Raw genomic sequence first — 13,053 nt, 5'->3', positions numbered from 1 at the left:
CTGTGTTTACAGCTGTGGTCTAGAGTAGATGTGCTTATTTTGAGATCAAAGGGAAAGCGGCATATAGCCACATGTGCACATTTTGTTAATATCCTTTTCTAGTTAGTGAGTTATTAGCCCAGTTAAAGATCATTTGTAGTCAGCAATGGGGGAGTGATTGCTTCCTACAAGAGCACAAAACGTGGAGATTTCTAGACATCTTTGAAAAGCAAGTCAGGTAATCAGCTTTTTTTTGTCTTAAAGGGACAGCAGTGTATTTTGAGAGTTCATTCAAGCCTAAATAGCCAATAGGCAGAGTGTAGCATAATTTGTCCGATTTTCTGTAATAATGGTATGGGAATAATAATAATAATGCATTTTATTTTGTAAAGTGGTTTCTTGCATCAAACACCACCATTTTCACAACTTTCAAATTTGCTCATTCCCGAACAAAATTCTAGGTTACATTACCGATGAATCCCCCCAGAACCTTTGTATGACATTATTCTATCAACACTAAAAATACTGTGCAACTGATTATTTAACTGACAGTTAAGCTGTGGGGAAAATAACATTCACAACTCTAATCATATGTTACAACTGACCAGGAATAAGGTAGGCGTGTTAGAACCGTTAAAATGTTTAACTCAATAAAAACAAAACAATGTCATTCTTACCCATGGTGGCAACACAGAGGTCGCCAAACTTTGTTTGACAGTTTTTTCTTCATGCTCCAAGAATGCCAGGGAACGGGTCAGTCTGTTGTTTTTATGGCCTTGATGTCTTCTCCACCAGAAAAAGATGGTAAGCCCTATTAAAACCCAACTGAAACTGAAATCAAAATATCCCAACACATAAATGGGGAAAATAACGATGAAGGACTTGGCACATTTGATCAACATCTGAGTGACATCTGTGACGGGAGACTGTGGCTCATCTTTCAGATCAACCGGGGCTATTATTGGTGTCGTGGGGCTGACTGGAGAGATCGGTGTTGTTGGGAAACTCGGTCCATTTTCCCTGGCCGTTGTTGGTCCTGTGGAAGTTATCTTTCCAGGCTCCTTTCCTTGAGCTCCACTCTTTGCCGCCGCCGCTCTTCTCATTTCCACTCTACACAGAATAGAGAGAAGAGAATAAGCGACAGACAAACATTTCACACTCACATACACAATGTATATTTTCCAATGTAATACAAACGCGCTGAGAAACGTTACAATGTTTACCACTGTCAAAATGTTGCAACCAGAGCGGCTGAGGAAAGATGTCGATTGATTGAATCATAGTTCGGAGCAAAGGGCTCACCTGAGTTGGTCGACCTGTCAACCTGCTCAGTGGCTAATGAGCTGCAAATGAACCAAAATGACAGCACACTTTCGTTATTCGTTTTCGGTTATATTACAGATATTTTTCCTCACCCGTTTCCCTATTCGACATCCGTAATTATTTAAATGAGGTGTAACAGTCCCGTCCACTGCATGACGTCCTTCGAGTGGTTTATTTTCCAACGTTACACCGGTAATAATCCCTTCACCAGATCCCGCTTCAGAATGTTTCGCCTCTACACGCACACAGTACAGGAACATGGTTCAGCCCAGCCCCTTTCTCATTTTTCTAACAGGAAATTATCATTGTCAAGATAGGTCAAACTCAGGGAGGGATTTTTGAAAAGGGATTTCCAAGCGCCATCTCGTGGATACGTGTACTTTAAACCATAAATATTGATCGAATAGTCTAATAATCAACAACAAAAATAGTCTAAAATCAGTGGGGGTTTTTGACTGTTTATTGTACATGTCATCTATCACAGGGGTTCTCAAAGCGGGTCCGATGAGGTTTACTGCAGGTTTGCGGTCAGATCTCAATATATATATATATATATATATATATATATATATATATATATATTTATTAATGAATATTACTAACAGATTAAACACATTTTTGCCAAGGGATCCGTGGTGTAATATAACACAATGTAATATTATGAATCTACAATTTATGTTCTTAACCCTGGGCAAGATGGGCCTGGGAGGCTCGCAGGGATATTGGTATCCATAGTACTCCACCAATTTTATATATATATATATATATATATACATACATACATACATACAGTGCATCCGGAAAGTATTCAGACCCCTTGAATTTTTCCACATCTTATGTTACAGCCTCATTCAAAATTCATTAAATTGTTTTTTCCCCCTCATCAATACCCCATAATGACAAAACAAAAACAGGGTTTTAGAAAGTTTAACAAATGTATTACAAATAAAAAAATGGAAATATAACATTTACATAAGTAAAGCATCATTGGCAGCGATTATAGCCACGCGTCTTCTTGGGTATGACGCTATAAGCTTGGCACACCTGTATTTGGGGAGATTCTCCCATTCTTCTCTGCAGATCCTCTCAAGCTCTGTCAGGTTGGATGGGGAGCGTTGCTGCACAGCTATTTTCAGGTCTCTTCAGAGATGTTCGATCGGATTCAAGTCCGGGCTCTGGCTGGGCCACTCAAGGACATTCAGAGACTTGTCACGACACCACTCCTGCGTTGTCTTGGCTGTGTGCTTAGGGTCGTTGTCCCGTTGGAAGGTGAATCGTCGCACCAGTCTGAGGTCCTGAGCACTCTGGACCAGGTTTTCATCAAGGATCTCTCTGTACTTTGCTCTGTTCATCTTTCCCTCGATCCTGACTAGTCTCCCAGTCCCTGCCGCTGAAAAACATCCCCACAATATTTTGCTGCCACCCCCATGCTTCCCCATAGGGATGGTGCCAGGTTTCCTCCAGATGTGACGCTTGGTCACCTCCCTGACCAAGGCCCTTCTCCCCCCATTTGCTCAGTTTGGCTTGGTGGCCAGGTCTAGGAAGAGTCTTGGTGGTTCCAAACTTCTTCCATTTAAGAATGGAGGCCACTGTGCTCTTGGGGACCTTCAACGCTGCAGAAATGTTTTGGTACCCTTACCCAGATCTGTGCCTCAACACAATCCTGTCTCAGAGAGCTACAGACAATTCCTTCGACCTCATGACTTGGTTTTTGCTCTCACATGCACTGTCAACTGTGGGACCTTATATAGACAGGTGTGTGCCTTTCCAAATAATGTCCAATAAATTGAATTTACCACAGGTGGACTCCAATCAAGGATGATCAATGGAAGGAAACTGGATGCCCCCTGAGCACAATTTAGAGTTTCATGGTAAAAGGTCTGAATACATAAATGCACTGTAATTGAAGATTTAAAACGTCAAAGTTTTCTCTCTGACTCATGGAAAAATGTGTAGAATTGCAGGATATTAGCTTTAAAGCTGCAACAACAACAACAAATATTTCTGCCCCATGAGAAAATGTGAAGAATTGCAGGAAATTATCTTGAAACCTGCAAAAAAATTCTCTCCGATGCCAGGAGGCAGGCCTTCCCAGGGCCAGAAGTTTCAAGTATCACGTTTTATTGTCATGTGTACAAGTACAGAGAAATGGCTTTCTTAAAAGCTCTTTTCCTACAATGCAGTAATCAGAGACTTGGTTCGTCCGGCCATTCACTGCCGAAGTCATAGTAAAACTCCTTGTATGCTATTTTATATCTAACTCAAGTTGTGTTCTGATTATGAGGGGGTCCCTGATTTATTTTCTATCACAAAAGGGATAGATCAGAGAACCCGTGATCTGTCCCACCATGCTCAAAACATAATGTATTAAGGCATTTTGTCCACTAGATGTCAATAAAGACTTGATAATGTACTGTAGCCTACCTATAGCCTATAACTAGGCACTCTTGAATTAGCCAAATCCCAGTTGGAACGTGGCATGGATAATAGTAGTTGGAATAGATCATTCATTACCAAGGTATAAGCCTAATGGAAATGATTAGAATGATATGAATCAATGATACAGGCTACAATATAGCAACCCTGGGAAACGCTATCTATGTGGTTTTATAACAGGCCATTGCTTATGCCCTATATGATATTTTGAATGGGCTATCCGTTCTAAGAGGATGCTATTACAAAGAGCTGACAGGAGTTGACATTCCCTGAAGTGTAGAGTATGACAGAAAACCGCTTTGAAACAAGATGTCAAACAATCTGATGGGCTACGAATGTTAAGATGACAAGTGTACATCTCCAGCTACATTAGCCATACAGGGAAGCTGATAGAGTATTGCTCTAGTCTAGACGTACTCAATAAAGCCCTCTAGGTGACAATGCATCATATGACTGATGCAGTGGGGTATATACAAACACCACTGAAACAAACTATTTTCACTGGAGGGCTCTATTCAGTAGGTCTTGAGCTATACTCGATCAGCTTCCCTGTATGGTTAATGTAGCTGGAGATGTACACTTGTCATCTCAACTCAAACAAAGTATTTAATAAACTGGGCGGTTCGAGCCCTGAATTACGATTGGCTGTGGTATATGGCCAATATACCACAGCTAAGGGCTGTATCCAGGCACTCCGCGTTGCGTCATGATTAAGAACAGCCCTTAGCCGTGGTATATTGGCCATATACCACACCCCCTTGTGCCTTATTGCTTAAGTATGCATCCCTGTATCCCTGCTGACATTCATATCATCTGATACCATCTGATACTCTGATGCATGAACACATTCAACAGAAGGGCATGGCATAGAAATATAATTAATTAATTCTAATGGTATGGCATTCACCGATGTGTTCAAGAAATGCCTGGAATGGATTTAACTCAGTGCAGTAGACTATGTAGACTTTGAAGTGGATGTACAAGGTCTTTCCCCATCCATCCTCGAGAAAGGTACACATGTTGGGCGAAACATTAACATGTTCGCTCAGTCGCCTAAAGAACGTCTCTAAACAATAATGTGACAAAAGATGCAGCCCATGAGGGTAGCAGCCGAGCATAGCTGGAAAAGAGAAGTAAGATTCCATCTGCCTGCCTGTACAGTTAGTGGGGGTTCTTTCACAGAATTATAGGATCTCTATTGGTTCTTTCCTATTCATTGAGGGTTTCCTGGTAAAACGTCCTGTTCAGAGGAAAAATTACTGTGTTCATCCCTGATCTCTCTGGGCAGTTCAAAGGGCCCTGCCTGGTTGAATTGGAGTTCAGAGAGGGTGCAGGGATTGTCTAGTAGTGTGTGTGTGTGTTTGTGTGTGTGTGGGGGTGGACATTGTTTGGCAAAATTTCATGAGGATTGTTGCCAGAAATGGAATAGTAAATTTGCATTTAGACGGCAGAGTGTGTGTGTGTGTATTTGTGTGTTACTACAGTACATTGCCTGTGGGATGAAGGACCCATTCATTATGAAAGAAAATAACGATGTGATTCAATGCAATAGGACACCATTAGACCCTTCACGTCTGTTTATCATGCAGTCGATGACGAGTAAACAATTAGGCCTAGGTAGTTTGGTTTCTCACATTACAATTGATGAATGTGTTCTGTGCTAGTTCAAAGCACAATGCCCATGAGAACATGCTGTGGATGGGTGTAGAAATAATCCTGAGAATCTCACAAAAAGTTGCCAGTTCAATAAAAAAAAACAAGTTCCCTAATTACTGAAATTACTGGAGGTTCTGTCTTTTGTGTAATATCTTAATCATTAACATTGAATGAGTAAAAGTGTTGAAAATCGTTGGAAAATGAATAATCTTCAACTACGGTAACAATGACAGTCACATAGAGATAGGTATCTACGGCGCATTCAGAAAGTATTCAGAGCCTGTCACGCCCTGGCCATAGAGAGAGTTTTATTCTCTATTTTGGTTAGGCCAGGGTGTGACTAGGGTGGGCATTCTATGTTCCTTTTTCTATGTTTTGGTATTTCTTTGTTTTGGCCCGGGTATGGTTCTCAATCAGGGACAGCTGTCTATCGTTGTCTCTGATTGGGAACCATACTTAGGTAGCCTTTTCCCACAGGGTTGGTGTGGGTAGTTGTTTTCTGTTTGGTGTGTTCACCTGACAGAGCTGTTGCGTTTTGTTCCACTTTGTTTTTTTGTTTCAGTGTTCAAGTTATAATAAACATCATGAGCACGTACCACGCTGCGCTTTGTTCTACTCCTTCTTCCACAGACGACCGTTACAGTTTCCACATTTCTTTACATTACAGCCTTATTCTAAAATGGATTAAATAAATAAAAAATACTCATCAATCTACACACAATACCCCGTAATGTAAACAAATGTATAAAACCTTCAAAACAGAAATACCTTATTTACATAAGTATTCAGACCCTTTGCTATGAGACTAGAAATTGAGCTCATATTTCCATTGATCATCCTTGAGATGTTTCTGCAACTTGATTGGAAACCACCTAGGTTAAATTCAATTGATTGGACATGATTTGGAAAGGCACACAACTGTCTATATAAGGTCCTACAGTTCACAGTGCATGTCAGAGCAAAAAACAAGCCATGAGGTCGAAGGAATTGTCCGTAGAGCTCCGAGGCAGGATTGTGTCGAGGAACAGATCTGGGGAAGGGTACCAAACAATATCTGCAGCATTGAAGGTCCCCAAGAACACAGTGGCCTCCATCATTTTTAAATGGAAGAGGTTTGGAACCACCAAGACTTCCTAGAGCTGGCCGCCCGGCCAAACTGAGCAATCGTGGGAGAAGGGCCTTGGTCAAGGAGGTGACCAAGAACCCGCTGTTCACTCTGACAGAGCTCCAGAGTTCCTCTATGGCGATGGGAGAACCTTCCAGAAGGACAACCATCTCTGCAACACTACACCAGTCAGGCTTTTATGGTAGAGTGGCCAGACGGAAGCCACTCCTTAGTAAAAGGCACATGACAGGCTCCGGAGTGGCGCAGCAGTGTAAGGCACTGAGCTAGAGGCATTGCTACAGACCCTGGTTCAATCCCGGGCTGTATCACAACCGGCCGTGATCGGGAATCCCATAGGGCGCCGCACAATTGGGCCAGCGTCGTCCGGGTTAGGGGATGGTTTGGCCCTGGGTAGGCTATCATTGTAAAATAAGAATTTGTTCTTAACTGACTTGCCTAGTTAAATAAAGGTTCAATAAAATGTAAATAAAAAAAAAACTGCCTGCTTGGAGTTTGCCAAAAGGCACCTAAAGGACTCTCAGACCATGAGAAACAAAATGCTCTGGTCTGATGAAACTAAGATTGAACTCTTTGGCCTGAATACCAAGCGTCACGTCTGGAGGAAACCTGGTGCCATCCCTGCGGTGAAGAATGGTGGTGGCAGCATCATGCTGTGGGGATATTTTTCAGCGGCAGGGACTGGGAGACTAGTCAGGATCGAGGGAAGGATGAACGGAGCAAAGTGCAGAGAGATCCTTGGTGAAAACCTGCTCCAGAACTCTCAGGACCTTAGACTGCGGCGAAGGTTCACCTTCCAACAGGCCAACGACCCTAAGCACACATCAAAGACAGCACAGGAGTGGCTTCGTGACAAGTCTGTGAATGTCCTTGAGTGGCCCAGCCAGAGCCCGGACTTGAACCTGATCGAACATCTCTGGAGAGACCTGAAAATAGCTGTGAGGTGAAGCTCCCCATCCAACCTGACAGAGCTTGAGAAGATCTGCAGAGAAGAATGGGAGAAACTCCCAAAATGCAGGTGTGCCAAGCTTGTAGCATCATAGCCAAGAAGACTCGAGGCCAAAGGTGCTTCAAACAAAGTACAGATTAAGGGTTTGAATACTTATGTAAATGTAACATTTAAAAAAAAATGTTTTAACTGTTTTTGGTTTGTCATTATGGGGTGTTGTGTGTAGATTGATGAGGGGGAAATAACAATTGAATCCATGTAACCTAACAAACGTGGAAAAAGTCAAGGGGTCTGAATACTTTCCGAAGGCATTGAATTCTATGGAGACACCACATGACAGTGACATGCTAGACATTTCCATTCGAATCCCATATTCGAAGGCACATCACTTTTCTGTCAATATGGGAGAGATTTTCAAGCTGAATAAAGAAAGGGGAGTTTTCTAAAGGACAGGATCCACATACCTTCCATCTGCCCATACATTTGATTGAACCTTGATAAGTGAATGAATGTATTACTCTGTTATACTTTATCATTCTATTTTTGATTACCAAATAGTTGTCTCTGTATGGAATATACACTGATTATCTACGGCCCTCAAACTCAACTCTGTACCACAAAGCCAGTTCCACTGTGTTTTTTAATTGTTCCCCTCTAATCAAGGACTGATTGTAGTTAACTATCAGGTAGAACAGAAAACCAGCAGGCACCAGACCTCATAGGGTAAAAATGTAAAACCCCCGATCTACCATATGACTTTACTAATTGTATATATGTGTAACATAAGGAGGAATAGTACAATATAAATACATATTCCTGAACCTTGGTTATTCTACACAGACACATGACTAAAACAGGCTCATCTCCCTTCTATATTCATTTATCAGTATTTCCACCACCGTTATGTATTCATCTCTATAAAAGCACACATGCCAGCGTAAAAATCAACATTAGAGAGCTAGTCTTGCATACTGCATGTACGAGGATGGTTAGTGGGAACCCACTGGGCACACCACGTCATTTCAAGATGGATAACTCTGTAATATTTGGTTGAGACGATCAATGAGATTCAAACAGCCACTCAAAAAGGCAGCCAAAAATGACTTGCATTTCCAATGTGTTATCACTATGCTTTCAACCATGTAAAAGAACAACCAACTCCCAAAAGAAGAACAATGTCTGATTTTTGGTTTCGTTGTCACCCAAGTCTATCACTGCGCTTTCAACCATTTAAAAGCACAGCAAAGTTCAAATGGGAATACAATGTCAGATGAATGTGTTATCACTGTGCTTCATCTAATAGCAGAACCAAATAGCCAGGATCGCAGTTGAAGTTACATTAAAATTACATGGTGAAAGTGATCTATGCCATTCGAGATTCTGCACAGATTATTACAGCAATTGTCAAGATCTCCACATACCTGAGACAACCTATGCATGCTATCTTGTTACAGTAACCTCAAAATGTGCAGTGGTGGAAAAAGTAGTCAATCTAGTAAAAATAAAGATACCTTAATATAAAATGACTCAAGTAAAAGTGAAAGACAGCCAGTAGAATTCTACTTGAGTAAAAGTCTTAAATTATCTGTTTTTAAATGTATTTAAGTACAATGGTGGAAACATTTCTCAATTGTCATACTTGAGTAAAAGTAAAAATAAATGCTATTCATTAAATTCCTTATATTAAGCTAACCAGACGGCACGATTTTCTTGTTTTTAAAATTACAGACAGCCAGGGGCACCCTCCAACACTCAGACATAATTTACAAACGCAGTATTTGTGTTTAATGAGTCCTCCAGATCAGAGGCAGTAGGGATGACAACGCGCGCTGTTGATAGGTGGAAGAATTGGACCATATTGCTGTCCTGTCTGAGCATTTGAAATGTAATGAGTACTTTTGGGTGTCAGGGAAAGTACATTATTTTATTTTGGAATGTAGTAGAGTAAAAGTAAAAGTTGTCAAAAATATAAATAGTAAAGCACAGTACAGATACCCCCCCAAAAATGATTTAAGTAGCACTTAAAAGTATTTTTATTTAGTTACTTTACACAACTGAAAATGTGGACATAGATGTGTTACTCATTTTAAGGTTCAATGTTACATTCGTTTGTAAGATAGCCTTAACTTTAGGCTATTTACTGTAATACAAAATAAATATTGAATTGTGTTTGGTTGTCAACGCAACCAAATATCAACATTTGAAGGAGATATATCAACTGACTTAGTCAGGGTTCAATTCCAGTTTGTCTTCAAATGAATAATTGATATGTTGGATTCATGTCTCCATCTCAACCAAACATCTAAGTTAAATAATAGGACTAAATAAAATAAAATAAAACTTGAAATTCACTTTAAATAAAGTTGGATTTGATTTAGTCCTATTCTTTAACTATCCAAGCAGAAGAAACATCTCTTTCAAATGTTGATATTTGGTTGCATTGACAACCAAGCACAATTCAATATCACTAAATATCCTTACATTTGAAATCAACCAGAGCTTGAAACCCTAGGCTTATCATATTGTCTATTTCAATGGGGGCTGCTGAGGGGAGGATGGCTCATAATGATGTCTGGAATGGAGTGAACAGAGTGGTATCAAACACGTGTCTGACTCCATTCCAGACATTATTATGAGCCATCCTCCCCTCAGCAGCCCCCACTGGTTTATTTTTAGTTTAATTCTGGGTTGAATTGAAACAATAGCTGTTGATGACTTTGCAAATGCTATTTATCATTGAGTGGAGATCTCTCAACAATCATTCTCAAGATAGCACAACGGGAATAGTCAGTGACAAATATCATAGCTAACCAGTGCTTGGCTTGGTTAAACCCTGGATAGAAGACTAAAGGGTAGCTGTAGATAAATCAATTCTCTAGTAGGAGGTGCTGCCCAGCCTATTGTTTTTTTCTGATTGTGGATATAATGTTGAAGATCGGATGTTGTTTTAAAGGTACTAATTCAACATATTTTATACAAGGTTTTTCTATGTGGAAATTTGATTACCATGATGACAATTCTGTGGTTGAAATTTCAACCCTCAAAACAACAGTTGACAGTTGATAGATTACTTTTTTCAAGTCCAATGGATTTTCCATGTAGATTCCACTTCACAATATGTTGACAAATGACGTTGAAACAACGTTGATTCAACCAGTTTGTGCCCCGTGGGAAGCTTGTCAGACCTCATAGATAGGGCCCTGTGTTTAGGTTAATCATGTGACATGACCTGAATTTCAACCTTTTATTTAGAGCCTTTTCATCAAACTGTCCCATTTCAGCACCATCCTCAGACAATTGCTTTCATTTTTGGTCTAATTCTAATTTCTGGAAAAGGCTTAAAATAAAGGTTTAAATCCAGGTCATGTGACATGATTAACCAAAACACAGGGCCCTACTCGTAGGGTCTCATAATGGACAGTATGAGTCGTAAAAGTGAAATCTGTGATCTGGGAACCTATTCTTGATATACCTATTGATTAATGAAGAATATAACTTCAAATGTCCAATGTTTACGGCATCATAATGCCAAAATGTAAAGTTGATTTGTAATTAGTATAACTTAGAAATATGAAACTCTGACACTATAAAACTATAATGTTGTCTTGGGCTGACAGTCCTTGCATACATAACTCTATCTATACATTAGAGAGCTGTTACCTTTCTCCAGCCTCAATCCTCAGCTTTATACAGTAGCAAACCAAGTGGCGGGGCTGCCGTTTGGCTGAAAAACAAATGTCGTATTGTGCCTTTAAGGCTGGTTTCCACCCTGCTATCATCAGTACTTTACTCCTGCAGAACGCTGGCTGGAAAGGTTTGGCTCACTACGGAACCCTGGGAGATGATTGAGAGGAGGAGAGCACTCTCCGCTCTTTATCTGACGTAAAATTCAGTAGAGGGATTTGGACCTACTACTGCACACCTAGAGGTCCAAATTACATAAATGCTTCTCTCTCGCGCTCTCTTTATCTCTCTTTCTCTCTCTCTGTCTCTCTCTCTCTTTTATTTATGCATCTGCTGGGACATCCACCTGACAGGTGTGGCATGTCATGAAGCTGATTAAATAGCATGATCATAACACAGGTGCACCTTGTGCTGGGGGACAATAAAAGGCCACTCTAAAATGTGCAGTTTTGTCAAACAACACAATGCCACAAATGTCTCTAGTTTTGACGGAACGTGCAATTGGTATGTTGACTGCAGGAATGTCCACCAGAGCTGTTGCCAGAAAATGTAATGTTCATTCCTCTACCATAAGCCAACTCCAACGTCGTTTTAGAGATTTGGGCAGTACGTCCAACCGGCCTCACAACCCCAGACCATGTGTATAGCGTCTGTGGGCGAACGGTTTGCTGATGTCAACATTGTGAACAGATTGCCCCATGGTGGCGGTGGGGTTGTTGTATGGGAAGGCATTTTATCAATGACAATTTGAATGCACAAAAATACCATGACTAGATCCTGAGGCCCATTGTGAGGCCCATTTTTTTTTCAGGTATCTGTGACCAACAGATGCATATCTGTATTCCCAGTCGTGATTTCCTCATATGAACTGTAACTCTGAAAAATCAATGAAATTGTTGCGTTTACAGTTTTGCATATTCTATATTTGCTGCTATAACAGCTGCGGTGACTTGCTTCCATTCAGCCAAAAGAGCATTAGTGAGGTTGGGCACTGATGTTCGGGTTGAGGTCAGGGCTCTGTGCAGGCCAGTCAAGTTCTTCCACACCGATCTCGACAAACCATTTCTGTATGGATCTCGCTTTGTGCACAGGGGCATTGTCATGCTGAAACAGGAAAGGGCCTTCCCCAAACTGTTGCCACAAAGTTGGAAGCACTGAATCGTCTAGAATGTCATTGTATGCTGTGGAGTTAAGATTTCCCTTCACTGGAACCGAGGGGCCTACCCTTAACCATGAAAGCAGCCCCAGCCCATTATTCCTCCTCCACCAAACTTTACAGTTATGCACTATGCATTTTCCTGGCCTCCGCCAAACCCAAATTCGTACGTCGAATTGCCAGATGGTGTAGTGTGAATCATCACTCCAGAGAAACCGTTTCCACTGCTCCAGAGTCCAAGGTCAGCGAGCTTTTCACCAGTCCAGCCGACGCTTGGCATTGCGCATGGTGATCTTAGGCTTGTGTGCGGCTGCTCGGCCATGGAAACCCATTTCATGAAGCTCCTGACGAACAGTTATTGTGCTGACGTAGCTTCCAGAGGCAGTTTGGAATTAGGTAGTGAGTGTTGCAACCAAGCACAGACGATTTTTACGCGTTACCTGCTTCAGCACTCAGCGGTCCCGTTCTGTGAGCTTGTGTGGTCTACCACTTCGCGGTCCGTTGTTGCTCCTAGATGTTTTAATTTCACAATAACAGCACTTACAGTTAACCGGGGCAGCTCTAGCTGGGCATACATTTGACGATCTGACTTATTGGAAAGGTGGTATCCAATGACGGTGCCACGTTGAAAGTCACTGAGCTCTTCAGTAAGGCCATTCTACTGCCAATGTTTGTCTATGGAGATTGCATGGCTGTGTACACCTTTCAGCAACGGGTGTGGCTGAAATAACCGGATCCACTCATTTG

At 41.2% G+C, this 13,053-nt stretch overlaps 1 protein-coding gene across 3 annotated transcripts in view; it reads right to left on the bottom strand.

Annotated features, from left to right (window-relative positions):
* LOC106568822 (extended synaptotagmin-2) overlaps positions 1 to 1,601 on the bottom strand; it is a 60,196-nt gene extending 58,595 nt beyond the window's left edge. Inside the window, exons 1-2 of one of the 3 annotated variants that reach the window (XM_014139511.2) lie at positions 1,395 to 1,601; positions 657 to 1,089 (exon numbers count right to left, since the gene is read on the bottom strand). In XM_014139511.2, coding sequence (XP_013994986.2) covers positions 657 to 1,082 — 426 coding nt within the window. In that variant the 5' untranslated portion in view covers positions 1,083 to 1,089; positions 1,395 to 1,601. Of the gene's footprint in view, positions 1 to 656; positions 1,090 to 1,202 lie in introns of all 3 variants that reach the window. The other 2 variants (XM_014139512.2, XM_014139513.2) reach the window with 2 other exon arrangements.
* Between the last annotated feature and the right edge of the window lie 11,452 nt (positions 1,602 to 13,053).

This window comes from Salmo salar, chromosome ssa14 (assembly GCF_905237065.1).
Source record: "Salmo salar chromosome ssa14, Ssal_v3.1, whole genome shotgun sequence".
NCBI lineage: Eukaryota > Metazoa > Chordata > Actinopteri > Salmoniformes > Salmonidae > Salmo > Salmo salar.
The sequence above is the reverse complement of the archived record's forward strand: the minus strand, read 5'-3'. Positions and strand labels throughout refer to the sequence as shown.